Source organism: Leuresthes tenuis, unplaced genomic scaffold, assembly GCF_036924035.1.
Source record: "Leuresthes tenuis unplaced genomic scaffold, fLeuTen1.0.hap1 SCAF_5, whole genome shotgun sequence".
NCBI lineage: Eukaryota > Metazoa > Chordata > Actinopteri > Atheriniformes > Atherinopsidae > Leuresthes > Leuresthes tenuis.
Window position 1 is genome coordinate 8526124 of NW_027325359.1, and position 17310 is coordinate 8543433.

General features: G+C 41.5%; 1 protein-coding gene across 1 annotated transcript in view; it reads left to right on the forward strand.

Annotated features, from left to right (window-relative positions):
- Window positions 1–15860, forward strand: part of mctp2a (multiple C2 domains, transmembrane 2a) — a 29293-nt gene extending 13433 nt beyond the window's left edge. The window contains exons 17-22 of the mRNA XM_072385130.1: window positions 5756–5875; window positions 6811–6852; window positions 11338–11447; window positions 11565–11674; window positions 12878–12975; window positions 15063–15860. Coding sequence (XP_072241231.1) covers window positions 5756–5875; window positions 6811–6852; window positions 11338–11447; window positions 11565–11674; window positions 12878–12975; window positions 15063–15122 — 540 coding nt within the window. The 3' untranslated portion in view covers window positions 15123–15860. The remainder of the gene's footprint in view (window positions 1–5755; window positions 5876–6810; window positions 6853–11337; window positions 11448–11564; window positions 11675–12877; window positions 12976–15062) is intronic.
- Window positions 15861–17310: the final 1450 nt, after the last annotated feature.

Below are 17310 nucleotides of genomic sequence, written 5' to 3' on the forward strand. Positions count from 1 at the left end.
TCATTAACCAGAACACCATCCCGGCCAAGATCAAGGCCATAATCAGAGTTGTCATAATTGTTCTTGTTAACAATGTCCCTGAAAAGTAGATGCTTTGTGAGTCTTGGATCTGTCCTTTTGTGGTTTACTGCTCTGCAGTGTGGCTGAGCTTTTGTGAGAACAGCAAGAGGACTGTGAAGCCTGTGAATTGTCTCCTTGTTTCTGCTTTGCATCTGTTTTCTCTCTGTTTGAAAAAGTTGGAGGCCTTAAAGGAGTAGGGGTTCTTCAGTCTCATGGGGGTTACACTCTCCATCTCCATGGCTGTGGGAGTTCTCACAGACTTCAGTGGGAATGTGTCCAGTAGGATAAAAAAAAAGAAAAGAAAATCATGGCAGTGATGGCTGTGTGTGTGTGTGTGTGTGGTGTTTTTAGTCTGAGATCTATTAATTATTAAATGATAGTCTGTGAGTATGTACAAACTGCAGCTGTGCTTCCTGATTTAAAACAGTATTGTTATTTAGCTACCCTCAAATGGCATGTTAGCTGACAGCTCTCGAGACTGGCTGAATATATTGTTGTAACCTTGGGACATTTTACTCTGTCAATGGAGTTTATAGATTTTTTCTGCAAATATTTCATCATGGCTTGTAAGATTATTCCTATCTTTATTTGTTACTTTTCAAACCACATTATTTTTGTGATTTAGTCTTATAAAACAACATAAATTAACTTTTAAGTATGAATGTGGTCTGATCTTGTCTGTGCTTCTGTACTTTGTTTTGTATTCGAGATGTTTTCAGTCTAGTTGAAGTGTGCTCTGTGTTTGACCCCACTGTGTGTGGCGTATCATAATGACTGCCTTTAACATACTCACCACCTTCCTGCTCACAGAGGACACCTCCCTCCGTGCAGCTGAGGCAGTGACCTGTCCACCCCTGTGTGTGGCTGCTTCAAGGCCGGTCTTGGCCCTGACGCGTTAACGTGCGTGAGCTGAGTTGACAGTGAGAGAGAGAGTCCATGCCACCCCACCCCCCCTACCCCACAAACTCCCCAGCTCCTCAGGGGAAAAGGCTCGCATGGCAGATCTGTCACCCAGGAGGTCGCTCAGTGTTAACGCTCCCGACACGGATTAAACACTAGTGGCCAGTGCCGGACTGCGGGGTCAGTGTAGCCACCGCTGACAGGCACCACGGGGCCCCTGCTGACTGCCCCGCTCCAGCCCCGCACTGGCGTTACTCATGTGTCAGACAGGCAGGGAGACAACAGCCAGAGCTGGTCCTGTGAGGAAATGCTAATGTTTTGCCTCACACAGCTGCTCTTCCTTAGTGCTTCGATAAAGAGCTATCACTGTTCCATTGGACTGTGCAGCAGAACTCAGAAGCTTTGACATTTGCTTATCTATTAGCTGCTGATAACCTTTAGTTTACAACTTTGACGAACATAGGTTTGACTTAAGTTATAAATAAGTGATATTTCTTTTGGATAAACCAGAGGAATTAAATGACTTATAACATGCCTCCTTGGTGGCAGATGTGTGCTTTTGTAGTTTTTTAGAACGATAGTAGAAAATATAAACTACATGAAAAACTAATCATCAAATTTTAATAACATGGATACAGGAGATAATGTTTGTAAACTGATATTTGCTTAAAAGATTTAATCATTAGTTGCATCACACTAAATAATTGCCACAAGGGATTTCAACCCACTGAAGAGACTCTCCATTTCAACAGAAGGCTCTCTTTTACCCTCTCTTCTTCTCTGTGTGCGTCTCTTCCCAGTTGATAAGACTTGAGCTGAGCGTATGTGAAATATTTATTCAGTGTTAGCTCAGAGCACTGTGGCTGCCCACACGCTCTACCTGCCCCGGAGAGAAATCTTATCTGTGCTTCCTCTGCCTCTGACACCCCCTGAAAGCCTGTCCCCACGCTGGCCCGAGCTCAACACAAATTACATGTCTCATTGCTCTGCATTTACAGCTACTTTAAAGCCTGCCGCTCCTGTCCTCAGCATCAACCCTCCATCATCCAGACTCTGTTCAGCTTAAACAAAAAAAATGGACCCGCATGAGTAGCTTTTTTAAATATCTTTATTAAATGAGAAGTAATGTGGTTTAATATTATTGCCATTGATCTTATCACCACATTAGGTTCTGTAGAACCTTTTCTTATTTTTCTGGCATTTATGTATCCCGTATTTGAGCACATGCACACATGGTTTTTCTCCTATTTTCCTGTCTCTCCCACACACACAGACAACCACTCACATAGAAAGACAAACCCTGCAGCCTATAGTCAGTCTTACACTCTTTCAGTACATGTTCACGTAATCTGGCATCCGTCCACAGCCCCCATGACTGACCCTCATAATGCTGGCTGGCACTATTCTCGCTTTGTTGAGCTTTCCAAGTGGAGTGCAACTGAAGAGAAGTAGTGAAGATAGAGCCAAGATTAAATCTTCCGTGTGTTTGGTCGGTGCATAGTTTAAAAATAAGGGTATTTTTGAAATGTACTGGATTAGAAAAAAAACATTTGGAACTATTTTTCTTTATGCAAACAGTAATGATTCTGTATGGCCCCATGTGCGGTGACATTACATTAATTTGGCTCATCAACAACATTATTTGTGTTATGCTGCTGTGATGCCCATATTTATAGCCTGTTGTCTGCTGTTGTGTAAAAGAAGAATGTTTGGCAGCCTTGTAGTCTGGCAGTATATTTGCCAGTCAGTGGTTTATGTTGGTATGTTGGGCCACCCCCTGTTAATCAATTTACAGAACGGTGAAAACTTTTATAGAAGGTGTCTCTGTCCCTTTGTTCCTGCTACGATCTCCTCTTCCTCTCCTGGGAGCGTGTGGGTGGTGGGAGCTGCCATGCTTGCTCAGCTTTAAGTTATTTTATTCACACTTTTAATCGCTGAGTGCTTTATTATTAGGTGCTGGATTCTGCTGGCCAGGGGATCTGCATGAGAAGGCGCAGAATGCATTTAGTGGAATCATATTAATGGCACCATAAAACAAATCTGTCAGGTTGTTCTTAACCCTCTTGGCATACTAGCTCAGCTCAGGGTTGCCCCCTTCTGCAGGCGCTTACAGGTGGCTAAGGAGAGTGCATCTCCATCATCTACTCTACCGTGTGCTGATAGTTTTATTAATTAATTCTTTTTTTTTCTCCCTAGGCACAGGGTGTGCATGATCATACAAACATTTTTCAGCTAAATGGTGTTTGTCAAGGGAGGTATCCTGCATTAGAGACACTCCTCCCAGACACAAATACCAACACTTGTTCCATTACAAGTCGCTTGTTATCCAATATTGCTCTGTGCAAACCAAAAGTGCTCAGGTATATCATAAATTTCCTTCCTTGCTTTGGTTCGCAGTTGATTTATTTCATTTTGCGTTACATAAATGACTGGGCAATACGTTTTCATTGTTAAGTTGAACAAGTTTAAGGCTTCACTTGATGTGTAAAATGTCTTAAATTAGTTGAAAACATATCCATTCAGACCCTGTTGCCGAGCCCATCTTTGATGACAATTATTTTTTCATACAAATTTACACTTAAAGGCTGCAGTTTGTCCGACACGTCTTTTGATCACTCTGCTACTTACAAGCAAAACATAAACCTAGTGTGGAATTAGCTGTCTCAATTTCACAGAAACGAAAGGAGACAAAGAGACAAAGGAAAGTATAGTCCTACCTCCTCTCATTACTGTGGAATATCTAACAGCAGAGTCTCATCTGAGTGGAGGAATCTGAGGTTTCCCCAGATGTTTCTCCCCATTTTTTAAAAAAAAAAAGAAAGAAAAAAGAAAGCATGTAAATCCCAAACACATGGGTTGACATACCATAAGGGAGGAACTGGGAAAATATTTCTGACAGTTTCGGTTTATACCCTCATTTAAGCTCTCAGTTTAGACACAAGGCATTGTATTTCTGAAGGCTTTTATCTTGTCCACTGAGCCAGAACGCGGTGAGCAGAAATTTGCATTAGTGGGCGATTATGAATACCTGTGACAGATTCTCTCTGCTGGCTCCCTGGGCGGAAATGAATTGGCTCCCTCTGTTGACTTGCACAGGAAGACACAGACCAAGCAATTAGACTTTAGTGGTTAATATAGCAGCTTTTGCAGGGAGGGCAAGGAGGTTCAACATTCCTGCTGGGCTCATGTCAGCATCCAGGCACATTTCCCCCCTTTTCTTTTTCCTTTTTTTTTTATGAGAATACTCAAAATATGACAAGCTACCTGTCCACCAGCCAGCAGAATTCCTCTGGGGTGAGGGGAGAGTCGCTTTAGAATTGCCTCATGGGAAATGAGGTGACAACACATGACGTAAGTTATTCATAACAGAGAGGAGATGTACTGCAGCTATCTCTGCACATCATGCATATTCATTGTTTACCTTTTTTGTTCCTCACCAGCTCTAGTTTGTTGCTGTATACGTAATTCAAATGAGATCTTAGTAACTATAACATATTGTTCCTGTTTTTTGTTTCATTGCATCTTGGTGATCACACTGTGTTTCTGTGCGATGCTTCGGTTCACCCACCCTTTCCCAGGTTGTACTGAGGGATCATAAACAGTACAGTGGTGAAGCCCAGGGCACTGTGCCACGGTGTTGTCTGTATTACTCATACTACACATTTCCCTGGTGGCTGTTTGAACCTAGGCCTGGTGTGGCAGTAGGTAGACTACCCCCCAGAGCAACATGCACGGACTCTACATTGTTGCTATGACAGGAGCAGTCTGCTTTTTACAGGCCTGCTATTGAGGCCTGAAGGTCTCGGAGCTTCACATCCTGTCTCAGGCTTAAATCGAGCATATTGTTCGAACTCTAAGCAGCCTCAAGCTCTTTGAGCTCAGACTGCACAGTGCTATAATAAAGTGGGTTCAAGATAGCAGTATATACAATGTTTGGAATGAACTTTTCAGGAATGTTGAATGAATGTAACTGTTGCAAAGGCTGCATTAGTTATAGAAAATGCATGTAAGTTTGAAGAAAAAATTGAGCGAAATATCTGTAGTAAATGAAAGTGGACCATATGCTGGGACTATTGGCACTTATTCACACCATAATAGATTGTAAGATTTGGCTTGCTGTGGGGGACATTTTTATTTCATCCCTGTCAACCCGCTGGTGTGATCCTCACCACATATTACTGATAATTTCAGTTTGAGACAGACTCATTAGGCTGTCACTAAATGGGTTTAAATGCAGCCGTCCAATTAGTGCTCTGCTGTGAAATGCAGTGGGTGTTGTGCAACGTGCTTAGCACCACTCCTTTACTAAATTATATGGGATTACTCATTCAGTGTGATCCATCTTATTTCTACCAGGGGTCTCGACTTTTCTCAGTATCCTTGCCATGGAGGGGGTAAATGTTGCAAATGCTTCTCCATTTGCCATATGGGCTTTTTCAGAAAGCGTTGCTGCCTCTGAGTCTAAGAGGATTTGATGTACAAGTTAAAAGACAGCATATCATGCTTATCCATGTCAGACTTTCTGTTCAGCAGTAAGGCACTCTGCCAGCACAGTGCTATTGCAAATAGGATTTCAAGATATTAAAAGTTGAATCTCTATCACTTTCAAAGCACCTTGAATAAAATCTGTTGCCACTGGCTATAAATCTCTGAGGCTTTATGCTACTGTAGTGCTCCTCGTGACATCTGGGACGTGGTTAAAACCATTTGTTTCGGGGGAACAGGTTTGCTGAGACTGGTAAACTGGGGTAAGGTGCTGTAGTATGATGTGATGTTTCATGCTCTGTCTCTTCAGATCTTCCTTGTGACAGTGTGGAACTGGGAGCTCTTCATGCTGCCCCTCTTCCTGCTTCTGCTCATCGGCTGGAACTACGTCCAGCTCTCTACTGGAAAGGCTAGCTCCAACCAGGACTTGGTGAGTGATCAGTTTCAGTGTTTTTCCATACAGATCTGTAGACACTACAGATATCAGTGTAAAATGATTCAATAAGTTAATGCATTGAGACCAGCAGCAACAGTGTGTGCATTTCCCTTTCAGACCTGGATGGTCATTTTCATACCTAAAAGCTGCATGTCAAACCTATCAAATGCTTTTTATTCATAATGTTTGTATCGTCAGGGCTGAAAAATAAAGATCTGTTGACAGTTAACTCACATCTGTAATATATGGGTCTATAGTACTTTCTAGAACATAGCACCATCTTCTGTCTGTTATCTTTTGGAATTTATGCTTGCCCTACACATTTCTTTGAAGGTTAATACTGTTCACACTTCTGACTGGCCCCCAATTTCACTGTGTTGTAAGCCTGGTCACTGCAGCCAGAGGTCAGGCCTACTCCCAAAGCAAAATGCCTCGCTCAGTCGTTGTGTTCATGGCTGTTGGCTAAGATGCCATCTCTGGGCAATGGTAAAGTCCAGGCTCACCCTAATATCCAGTGTAGAGACTATGTTACCCCCCTGTGACCCTGTGGCCAGCAATGACACAGCTCTGCACCCAGGCAATGTCACAGTATGCATCACAGTGGGGTAGGAGATGAGTTGATTTAAAGTGATCTAGGCAACAACATCCAAATTAAATGTGTTTTTTTTTATTTCCTCTTTCTGTTGTGCTTATGTTGTGGAGGAAAGAGATTGCTTTGGTGTGACAGTGCTCTTGCAAGGAAGGCCCTTTTTCACCTCTTCTTTTGTGTGAGGTCACCCCTGTGATGCAGTCTCTATGGAAACAAGCCTCTCCCAATAGGGGTGAATGTGCTCAAAGAAAATTTCATTACTTGGTGTTTGTTAAAAATGCTCCAGTGCCCACATGTCCCATTTGTTGGAAATCACCCCCTACCCTTTATTTTCTCGTAGGTGAACATGACCATGGGTGATGACGAAGAAGAAGACGAGAAGGTATTTTATCTTGTCTCTTTCAAACAAGGGATAATAAGTTTTGGTACAATGTTATCACCCCCTTAGTTTTCAACATTATATCTATACAAAAATGGATGGCTTTAACTTCTCAGTTAGTGGCTTGTGGAAAAACTCTGTTTGGATCCGACTAATGTTTCTCTCTGCAAAACAAAGTTTGAATCAAACACACCAAAATGACTACAAGCTTGGGGTGGGTACATACCTGGTTCAGCAAACAGCTGTGGGCCTTGTATAAACACATATTCTACCAAAGGTAAAAGCTACATAGGTTCTAGTGAGAATTGCTGTAAAGTAACTAGGATTTAATAAGAATAGAAATATTTCCATGCATTCCAAATAAGAGGAACATTTGTGAAACTGCTGTAATGTTCAACGCAGTTCTCTGTTCATTTCAGTGTCACTCTACTCCGCCAAGACACTGCAGCCTTTTGAAAATATTTATTGTGTATAAACTGTGCTTTAAATCCAGTTTTGAACAATTACTGGATATTCAATCAGTAGATGTTTTTTTGTTTGTTTGTTTGTTTATCACCTCTAAATGGGATTTTTTTACTGACAGAAAAATGAAGGGAACGGTGACCAAGCAGTAAACCGATGCTCTGCCCCTAAAGTTATGAGTCATTTTAACAGTGCCGATAATGATAATGTTTATTATTACTACTCTCTGGTGTCAGACAAAACAATAAAACAACAGGAATTCTTTAAGTAGCCTGAAAATTATACTTCCCACAGCACACAACATTCAATTATGTTCATCCCACTGTTTTCTGTAAAGTAGAAAAAGTTAACAGGGATGTGTATTATTGCTTTATGGCCACGAAGTGTGGAACTAACGCAAAGCCTCCAAGCAATGACCCTTGTGCTGCGTGTCTAGGCCCAGGATTCATATCCATAATGCGCTCAATATATTCTGTTGCGATGACCAGGGGCTAGTGAAGAGCCAGCTTCTTTTAAAAACACAGGCACATCCACCAAATCCTGTCTGAAAGGATGGGCTGTTTTGCAGATGAAACTTGCATGATATATCTGTGCAGTGGAAAGTCACACTTTCTATCAGTGCTGCCAAGACGAAAACTGATGCTTAAACAAACAGCAGTGACAAAGAATATGTGCATTTTATGAATGTTAAATGGAGCAGGATTACTTTAATGGAATTATTTTTATTCATTATAGCCTCCAATAGAAAGGATTAATTTCTCTTTGCTGTACCTTGAAACTTCAAAACACAACAGAAGAAGGTTTCTTTTTATATATTTCAGAAATGGCACTTTTTGTTTTTTTGTGCCTCTCTGTTCCATATGTTTGCAAACTCAGCCTCAGCCTCTTAAAGCTTTTTGAAAGCTTTTCCATGAGCCTTCTAAGCCCTTTCACACTCACAGGAAATGAAATATCTCCTTTCATTTACTAATTAAGCACTCACCCATGTTTGTTTTAAGCTGTCAGCTATAATTTAAAGTGGCTTATTTGAAAGTCTTGTTATGGTCTTGCTGTCACTTGAATGTGATATCATGCCGCTAGATCAAACAGTGTAGCTTTACACACCCTATCAAAGTCTTCTTTAAAAATATTTGGGGTTAAAGAGTGATCAGTGTTAAATTTGATGACTTCAAAGCCTTGCTTCTCTCCCATAGTTTTTCCTTTAACATGTGAATAAAGCCTTTTCCCTCTGAGAAGGTTATGATTACCACTCAAATATGTTCTTATAACCCCCCCCCGTTCCCCCCCTGAGGAAGGAAATATGTAAACCTCAGACGGAGCAGTGAGAATGTGAAGGCATGACGTTAAAGAGAGACGAAAGGCGAGGCGGTGTTACAGCAGGATAATGCAGAACAGATTCTCTGCCTGTGAACAAATCTGTCCTCAGGGAAGGAGACAGCTTACAAATTATGTGTGGGCAAAGTGACTTCCCCTTGGCCTTAGGTATCAATTGAGCAGATAGACAATATTTAATCATAACATAAAGAAACAGAGAGGCAAAACAAGTCCACAGCTCTTCAACAGAAATGAACAGGGAAGATGAAACAGCCTTTCCATTGCCCCCCGGCTGGCAGCACTGGTCCAGAGTCGACTTGTTCACAGAGCTCAGCTCATGGGAGTTTTGGGGGGGAGGGTTAGGAAGAGATTGGGGGGGGTTGCCAGACTGTGCTTCAGGGTTACTCTATCTTTCACCCAACAGCCCTCAGTCACCGCTAGGTCTCCTTGAACACACCAGTCAGACATGCTGCCCATGTCACGATCTGTGGCGTGTATTGTGTGGCCAAACAATACGTCAAAGCCTTACTCCAGCAAAGTGTGTGCTAGTTTATTTTAGTTACATGTGTGATAAATTGTTTGGAACACAGGTGTTTTTCATTAAGACAAACTTAGAATTTTTTTTTTCTCTCAAAAGTCACAAGATAAATATTCCATCTGAGAACTCAAATTTGGCACAGTTCATTCTAATTAAAATTATGCTAAATGAGCTTTTATTTCCAGCCTTTGATAGCAGCACACATGTCTGTTAGAGTGTGTTTACCTTTCTGCGGGAGATCAAATTGGTTCTCCATTACTGCACCTTAAAAGGAAGCTTTTGCAATTTTGTCTGAAATGAGAATATGATTTCACTCAGGTTTTCTAATCAGTAGAAATTTCGTACTCATTTAGCCCATCCCCAGTTTACCCATCCTTTTCTATTTAAAAGGGAGATCTTTTATTTTGCTCAGCACTCATGTACATGCTAAAAAGAGAAAGGAACAAAGCATATCATCACATGATTGATGCAGGAAAAACTCCAGTTTTGGTCACTAAGGCAATAGAGGATTTCTGGAATCCTAAAGCAGATGAATCATGATAATCATGAGAGCTCTGCCTCTTGATGCATACTTCAGAGTACATCTATTTGTCTGTTTTTCCTCTTATAAATAAAAGCCAGTCTCTCTTCTTCCTGCCAGAACAGTTCAGACTAGATTTACCTTGCACGTGTATCCATTGCAGTTGAATAATGCTTCATATCTCCTCACACATTTGAATTCTAAATCATTTACTTGCGTTGCTTCAACAAGTTTAGATAGGAACATGAAAAGGAATGCCGGGGTGGAGAGGTTCCTTATCGAATGGCTTTTAACAGACTCTAACTAGATTCCCTGCTTTCAAAATTAACCCGGTGAAAATATCTCAAATAACACCTGACATAGAGTAAAGGACACACATATAGGTTTGGTCTGCTGCCTGATCCAGCTAAATGGAGTGTGATGATGCATAAACATAGATAGTCCTGTTTCACCATGATGAGATTTCATGAGATGTTAATCTCGAAGAAAACATATTTGTGATAGTTTTTCCTTTTTTGGACAGTGCTGAGTCTTCAGTGTCTGTCCAGATCAGAGCCCAGTGGGGGAGGCTTCGCTAGTGTGGGAATTGCTCTCTTCCTGCGCCTTTCGTGGAGGAGAGTGGGCCCAGCAGTGGGGAGTCTCTCTGTGCTGGCAGACAGCGTGTTCCCAGGGGCTGCTTCATGAAGCTCTGATAAAGGCAGTCTGTCTGGGCCCTGTCAGTGCATACAGGCTGCGGCTTCAGCTGACTTGTAACACAAACATATAGGCATCCTCAAGCCTTCTGTTAGGGTCCATTAGAGCACCCTCCCCCAACACTTTCATTCCCCCTCTCACTCTTCCTCTCCCACTCTTCTCTCTGTCATCATTCCTGTCATTATTTCCTCCTTTTGATGTAAAAGCTTCTCAGCTGTCTTTAGCTTGTGTTACTCATGTTATCGCTCACTCCTGTGCCCTGAAAGGCTTCATAGTTGTTATTATTTCCTAGCTTGATGTTGTCGCATTTATTTAATTTTGAAACAAAAAAATCCAACTCTCTCACACAGTGACTTATTGCTTTGCAACATTTTTTTTGTTCTTCCCCCATGTTCTTTAAAAGGAAATGGTACTTTATGTGCAGTGACTGTGACAAGAATCAAGCTTAAAAGAGATGAACAAGTAGATGTGTTCATAGCTGGCTGAAGTGGTTTTCTCATGCGGAGAGAATGTTAGGTTAGAAAGGCAAACCCGACATATTTGTTAAAACATGTTCAAACTTGTCCTGTGCAGGCTGCTGGAATGGAGTCTCTCCTAAGTTGTGAGGCCCCTGCACTTCCTCTCTAGGTCGTCTAGTCTGTCTGATTGCAGATGGCCATTTTATGTACTTTTCATCTACCGCAGAGTCTTGATTGTGCTGCACTTGTGCAACAGCCCTATTGTATGTTGCTGACAAAAGATGAAATCTCTCAGCGATCCACATAACAGCTTCTGAGCGCTGAGTCTGTCTCATCTTCAAAAGCATAGTCTGAAGATGTACAGTGTTTGCTCATTATGGGCCATTCAATAGATAAATCACACATAATAGCTCGGCGGAGATAAACTGGTCTTTGTCTACGCTGCCCAACAATTGACATACAGTGCACCTCATCAGTGTCTGTGGATTTTTTCTTCCTTTTAGGAATCTGGAAAAAAGGGTTTGATGGATAAAATACACATGGTCCAGGAAGTGGTGCTGGTCGTCCAGACTCTGTTGGAGGAAATCGCAAACATCGGAGAGCGAATCAAGAAGTATTGATCGTATTTAACACATTCAAAAACTTTATTTGATACCGAATATATGCAGTTTCTCTGATTTAACTGTTTACTGTGGAAATACACCTTAATCTGACTTTTATTTCTTTACAGCATATTCAGCTGGTCTGTCCCATTTTTGTCATCCTTGGCCTGCCTGGTGCTGTTTGCGGCAGCAGCACTATTATATTATGTCCCACTAAGATACATTGTGCTGATATGGGGTAAGTTTAACTTGTTAAAACCCAATTGAATTGATAAGATGTGAATTTAAAAAAACGGCTTTTATAGAAGTGAAAGGACACTTGGTAAATAGCAAAAGCTATCAACCTCCCACTATCTGTTCCTTGCTTGAGCCTTCAGTATTGTCACAAAAAAAAGTAGTTTAAAAAAAGAACACCTATATACCATTGTTGCAAAACACAGCAGATAAAACTTATCCAGTCTTCCCAACTGAAGCAAATCCATAATCTAATGAAGTAAAGTAATTTAAGAACTCTTCCATTTCTACACCTCTGCAGATGCACAGAGATCAGACTGGTACAGAAGTTTGCGCGGCCCAGTGTGGGCTGATGCAGCAGAGCCCAGTAGAGGCCTGACCGAGGGTTTGTGCAAAAACAAAGCAGAGTTAGAGTAGCAGGCTGTATATAATACATGATGTCCTTGGGCAGTCTGTAGGCTCCTGGTCTAGCCTCTCATTATCTGCTGTAGTCATACAGAACAGACCGTTGTCTCTGTGGTCAGGGAGATATGCTGCCCTTAACAGACTCTCCACCTCCAGCTGTAAGCCCACAACCACAGTACTTCCACACTGCCTTCAACACAATCAATACCAAAAAACCACTGTATCAAACAAAAAGCACAGTCTGAGACACTCCTCTGCCTCCCCAGTTAACCCCCATCTCTGTGGTTGCAAGGCAAGCCTTTCAAGTTGCTCTGCACATATTTAAGTCCTTAGGTTCTTTGTCTGCATGCTGAGGTACAAGCAGAACCGAACTTTGAATATAATGGTCCCATTACAGGACCCCAGAGATATTCTTCTCTCTCTGTGGTATGAGGCCATGTGAAAAGTAAATATAAATGTATGTTCTTATAAGAAGTTATAAGATTGAAGCAAACAAAAATTAGCAAAAGGTTTTTACGAATGCCCAAGTGTTCTTGAACAGTGAATAACTGTAATGAAGCACTGTTTTATCCGCACTTGTTTCCATTGTATTTCTCAGGCTTAAATTAACTTTAGCTGAAAAAGACCCATTGAAACAGCAATATATGATGCAGATACTGAAACACTGGTGGGAGGTCCAGACTCCACATAGATAGGGTTAACCAACTTTTTATCAATTATTATATTTTACACTGTAAAGCCCTTTAAAACTTTACTGCCTGGTGTGACACCTTTATTTATTAATGTGTTCTTGTTTTCACAGGCGTTAACAAATTTACCAAGAAGCTGCGCAACCCATATGCTATTGACAGTAATGAAATACTGGATTTCCTCGAGAGGGTGCCGTCTGATATTCAAAAGGTAAGGGTCCAATTTTACATACAGATAGGGATAGAATTCCCCGTAGATGTCTGCATTATTTGCTGTACCAGAATTCCCAAGTGCTGTGGAAATATATCCTCTGGCTTTGTTTGATTAATAATGGACTTGCGCGTTTAAAGCAGCCCTGGCCCAATTATTCCTCAGTATTACTCCATCCATAGTCGCATGGTGCCTGAATGAGGAGATGCTCTGTTCTCAGCCATATTGCTGTAGCCTCGTCTGTTATTAGCTATTCTATGTGTTTGATTGAGGCTCTGTGACACTGAAGCTAGTGATTGGTCGAGTGCCGTCAGAGAGCTCCTGACGTCTCTGACTGTTGTGTCAGCACAGAATCTCTGATGTGGGCTCAGTCACTTCAGGGTGGTAGAGTCAATTAATATATTCGTGAGCCCCAGTCGTCTCGCTGGGTGCCATATGTGATTACATATTAGCCACGGCTGATATGTCATTTGCATTTACATCTCAGAGCTGAGAAGAGCTGTCAGGTTGTTATAAGTAGTGCTGGGTGCTCGCCGTCCTCTGACTTAGAATTTTGCATAGCCAGGAAATTAAGTGCCACACAATGTCTTCATCTCACAGGTAACTCACCAGACAGAATTCTGCAAGAAATCCTGACAGTCTGTATCAGGCAAGACACTCTCACCCCAGTCTTTTTCTCAGCAGCATCCTTGATGTCCTCCTGCAGCAAGCCATTGCTGACTTCTCTGTGATGTTAGAGGCAGCCTGTGTTGTTTGAGATTTGGCTGACTGAGTTGGCAAAACAAGGTGGTGAATGCATTTTGATTCACAATCCTTTGTATGTCTTCTTCCCCATCGGAATACAGTGTTTGAGCTTTGAAAATGACTCACTTTCAAATCCTTTGCAAACAATACTTTTTAGCCTGGTTTAAAAGAGGAGCTACATCTTGAAAATAGCTCCAATCATAAAAAACAAAACACCCTTAAGATTCATCATAAGTACGTTTCATTATGTACTGGGGAAAGTAACCTTAACGTCATATACACAGGAGTCCCAAAAGAATAGACCACATATTTGTTGTTGTTGACTTAGAACTTCAAACCTCAGATAGATGTGGACACAAAACACCACAAAGGCTGAAAATTGACTCCTGTCTTTCTTGCAAATGTGACTTGGCAATTAGTGCCTGCGCAGCTCTACAAAGTGCGCCTCAAACGGGGACTTCTGACAACACTGTGTCTGTCTTGAAATAAGAAGCATCTGTCAGTTCTGAGGACAGTTTCATGTTCTGATGCAGGAGGCAGTCACTTTGTTCCCACATTCCATCTCCCATTCTAATAATGGAGAGCAGCTAATTAGCATAGAGTTCTTACCTTTATTCAACAGATTCACTGTATTGGAGCTCAGGAAGCAAACTTCAAAAGCAAGTTTTCAAATTCCAGCTCTTTTTGTCAGCTTACCCTATGATCAGTCTTCTTTGGATTATGATGGTACTTTTGGTGATGATTTGAAATATTTTCCATGTGTCAAACAACACATTTATCATACACATATGTGAGTGCATTTGAACTCTGAGGAAACTTTGGAAATAGAAAATGTGTAAAAATGACTGAAACTTAAACATAACTTAAAATGAAAAAAGGTTTTAAGTTCATATATCCTGATTTAGCCTGAAGAAATTATAAAGTTTAGAAGTTTATAAAGTCATGAATAAAGATACATGTCAACTGATGGCGGTAACTTTTCAACTTAAACAACACTAAACATTCACAAAGTTTTCTTTAGGGGACATAACTTACAGTGAGTGATTATGCAGTTTGCAACTCCCTCACTGGCCTGGCAGGTCATCTCAACAGTTGATGTCTGTTTCTAATATTGTGATTCTGGTGCAGAATGAGGGGGGCGTACACTGGTACAGAACCCTTGACTTCTCAAATCCTTCCTCCCTGTGATTAATCCCCTCTGCTCCCGTGTTTAAAAAATGATTCATTACAGGCGAGCCCGCCTCGCTTTCCCCTGCACCAGCTCTCCTCAGGGGAGCCATTACCGTGCGCTCCACTGAGCTCGGATTACCTGCCTCTGACCAAACTCCTGTTTGTTTTTACAGGTGCAGTACAGCGCGCTGAGAGCGCCCACCAGCCAGAGCCAGCTGCGGAAGAAGAAGTAAGCTCTGCAGGTACGTTGGAAGAAAGGCTGGTCTCTTTTTAAATGTGGTACGATACAGTCCACCTGACAATAATGCTTCAGTGCCAGCCGCATTCCATGACCCCGTGCACTCCACCACGCCACCCTAATTCTGCCCCCTGCTGCTTAGGGGCAGCCAGCCGCTCTCTGGCTTGTGTGTTTGCCACCCCCCTGACAGGGGCTGTGAACTGCAGCAGCCAGGAGGGCAGCACATGGTGCTGTCAATCACAAGCTTGGAGGTAAAGAAAAGAGATCATTGCGAGGCTCAGCCTACATCTTTGGATATCATTTAGAAAAGGAACGGAAGGCGTCTGCTTTGGCTTACCAAAGACCTCCAATGTTTTTCTTTTTTTCTTTTTTTTTCTTACTTTGGTGTAATTGAGAAATTTGCCTCAAGGAAAAGATAACGCAACCTTAACAAACCACTGCAAGGTTATTTTTCTTTATCTCTGTGTTAATAGAATGAAAAGTCATATATCGAATAATCAAGGAAAAATTATATCTTTTGTTACACATTTAGAATATTATGTGGACAGATTACTCAGTATCACTATATTTTGTAGTACTAATTCTTTGTATATGACAAAATGCTGCTTCTTAATTTTATCTAACAAGCAAATATATATTTATTTACTGAATGCGTATTAATTCCTCATGGCTGATCACAAGTATATCTCTGACACTTTATTTTATAATCAATTAAGTATTAAATTTACATCATCAAAGGGTGATTTTGCAAGAATCTTGAATAAAGAATCTTGATCAGTTTGAGTTCTTGTTTTTTCCTGTTTTTTTTTTCAATAACTGCATCCTACAGAGGATGGATTACACCACTTCTTTACTTGAATACACAGTAAACACATCTGATTACACAACACGGCCATTGAAACTGAGCTCACACACCGGCCACCGCTGTGCCTTGGTTACCGAGCTCACATCAAAGCTGTGTGGCTCCAGTGTGCTTCCTAATGCATTGCTTTGTTGCCTTCTCACAATAACAGGGTCCAGATGAGAGAGAAAGGGCTCATCTCACAGGGAGTACTCTCACCATCCTCAGCACTTAGTGCTTTATATTTCCACTAAAATCACCTGGCCTGTCTAATGGTTACACACACATGTGCTCTGTTTTTCCATCTGTCTTCCCGCAATAGTTTTTCCAAGTGTGAGGGATGTCGTTTTTCTCCTGTCAGTGCTTTCATGCATATTTAGCATATATATATATATATATATATATACAGTACGACAGTACATATATAAGCAGTAACGACAATTTTTGCCATTTTAATTTAGGTGAAACAGTTGGGCCAAGAGCTCATTATTCCTGTGTACAAATGAGGAATATGTAAAGGTCTTTTAAAATTGTTAGTGCACAGTTCGGGCCCAGTTAATCCTTCTTTGTCCTATTTTCATAAAATTAAACTCTTCTTCTAGTTGCTTGTGTCTTTTAGATAGTAGACAAAAGAAGAGCACTTGAAATGTACATAGTTATAATTGAAGATGAGCTGAACTGAGGAATGGACCCCAGCAATGGGATTTTGTTCTAACTGACTGGGGGACTGAGCATCACGGCCGGGTGCCCCCTCCTCAGGAGTAGCATGCTGGTGAAAGAGCATCCATCTGTGCTTTGAGAAGAGTTTGATTGGCTCATGGGGACCTGCTGGAGCCCCGGGCTATCTCTTTTGACAGGCTGATAGAGACATCACTGGGATCTCCCAGGAGCTGTCACCAGGGGTCCATTTCAAAGTGAGAGGGTGTGGAGGTGACCCTGAGCTTCTGAGGAGCTAAATCCCACACACTGGCTGAAACCCTCCTACATTCTTGGCTCTGTTGGGGCTTGGGGGGCTGGTTTTGGCTGTGCTGAGAGGGAAGGTGGGGGGGGGGTTACAAGTAGATCACTGGCAAGACACGATGAAGTGTCCCCAAGAGGTGAAACCAATTAAGCAATACTCCCCGGGTACTTTCAATCGACATTTCAACAAACAGCTAAATTACCACTATCTAAATCTGACAAAACACCTGAAAACAAGAATTTGACAATATCAATCTTATTAAATGACGGTTTTTTATGTGGGTATACATATATGTATACATATGTACATGTGTGTCTGTGTATGTGTACATATATTATTGAAACCAATGCAGCGAGTGACATTACAGGAGATCCTATGGGA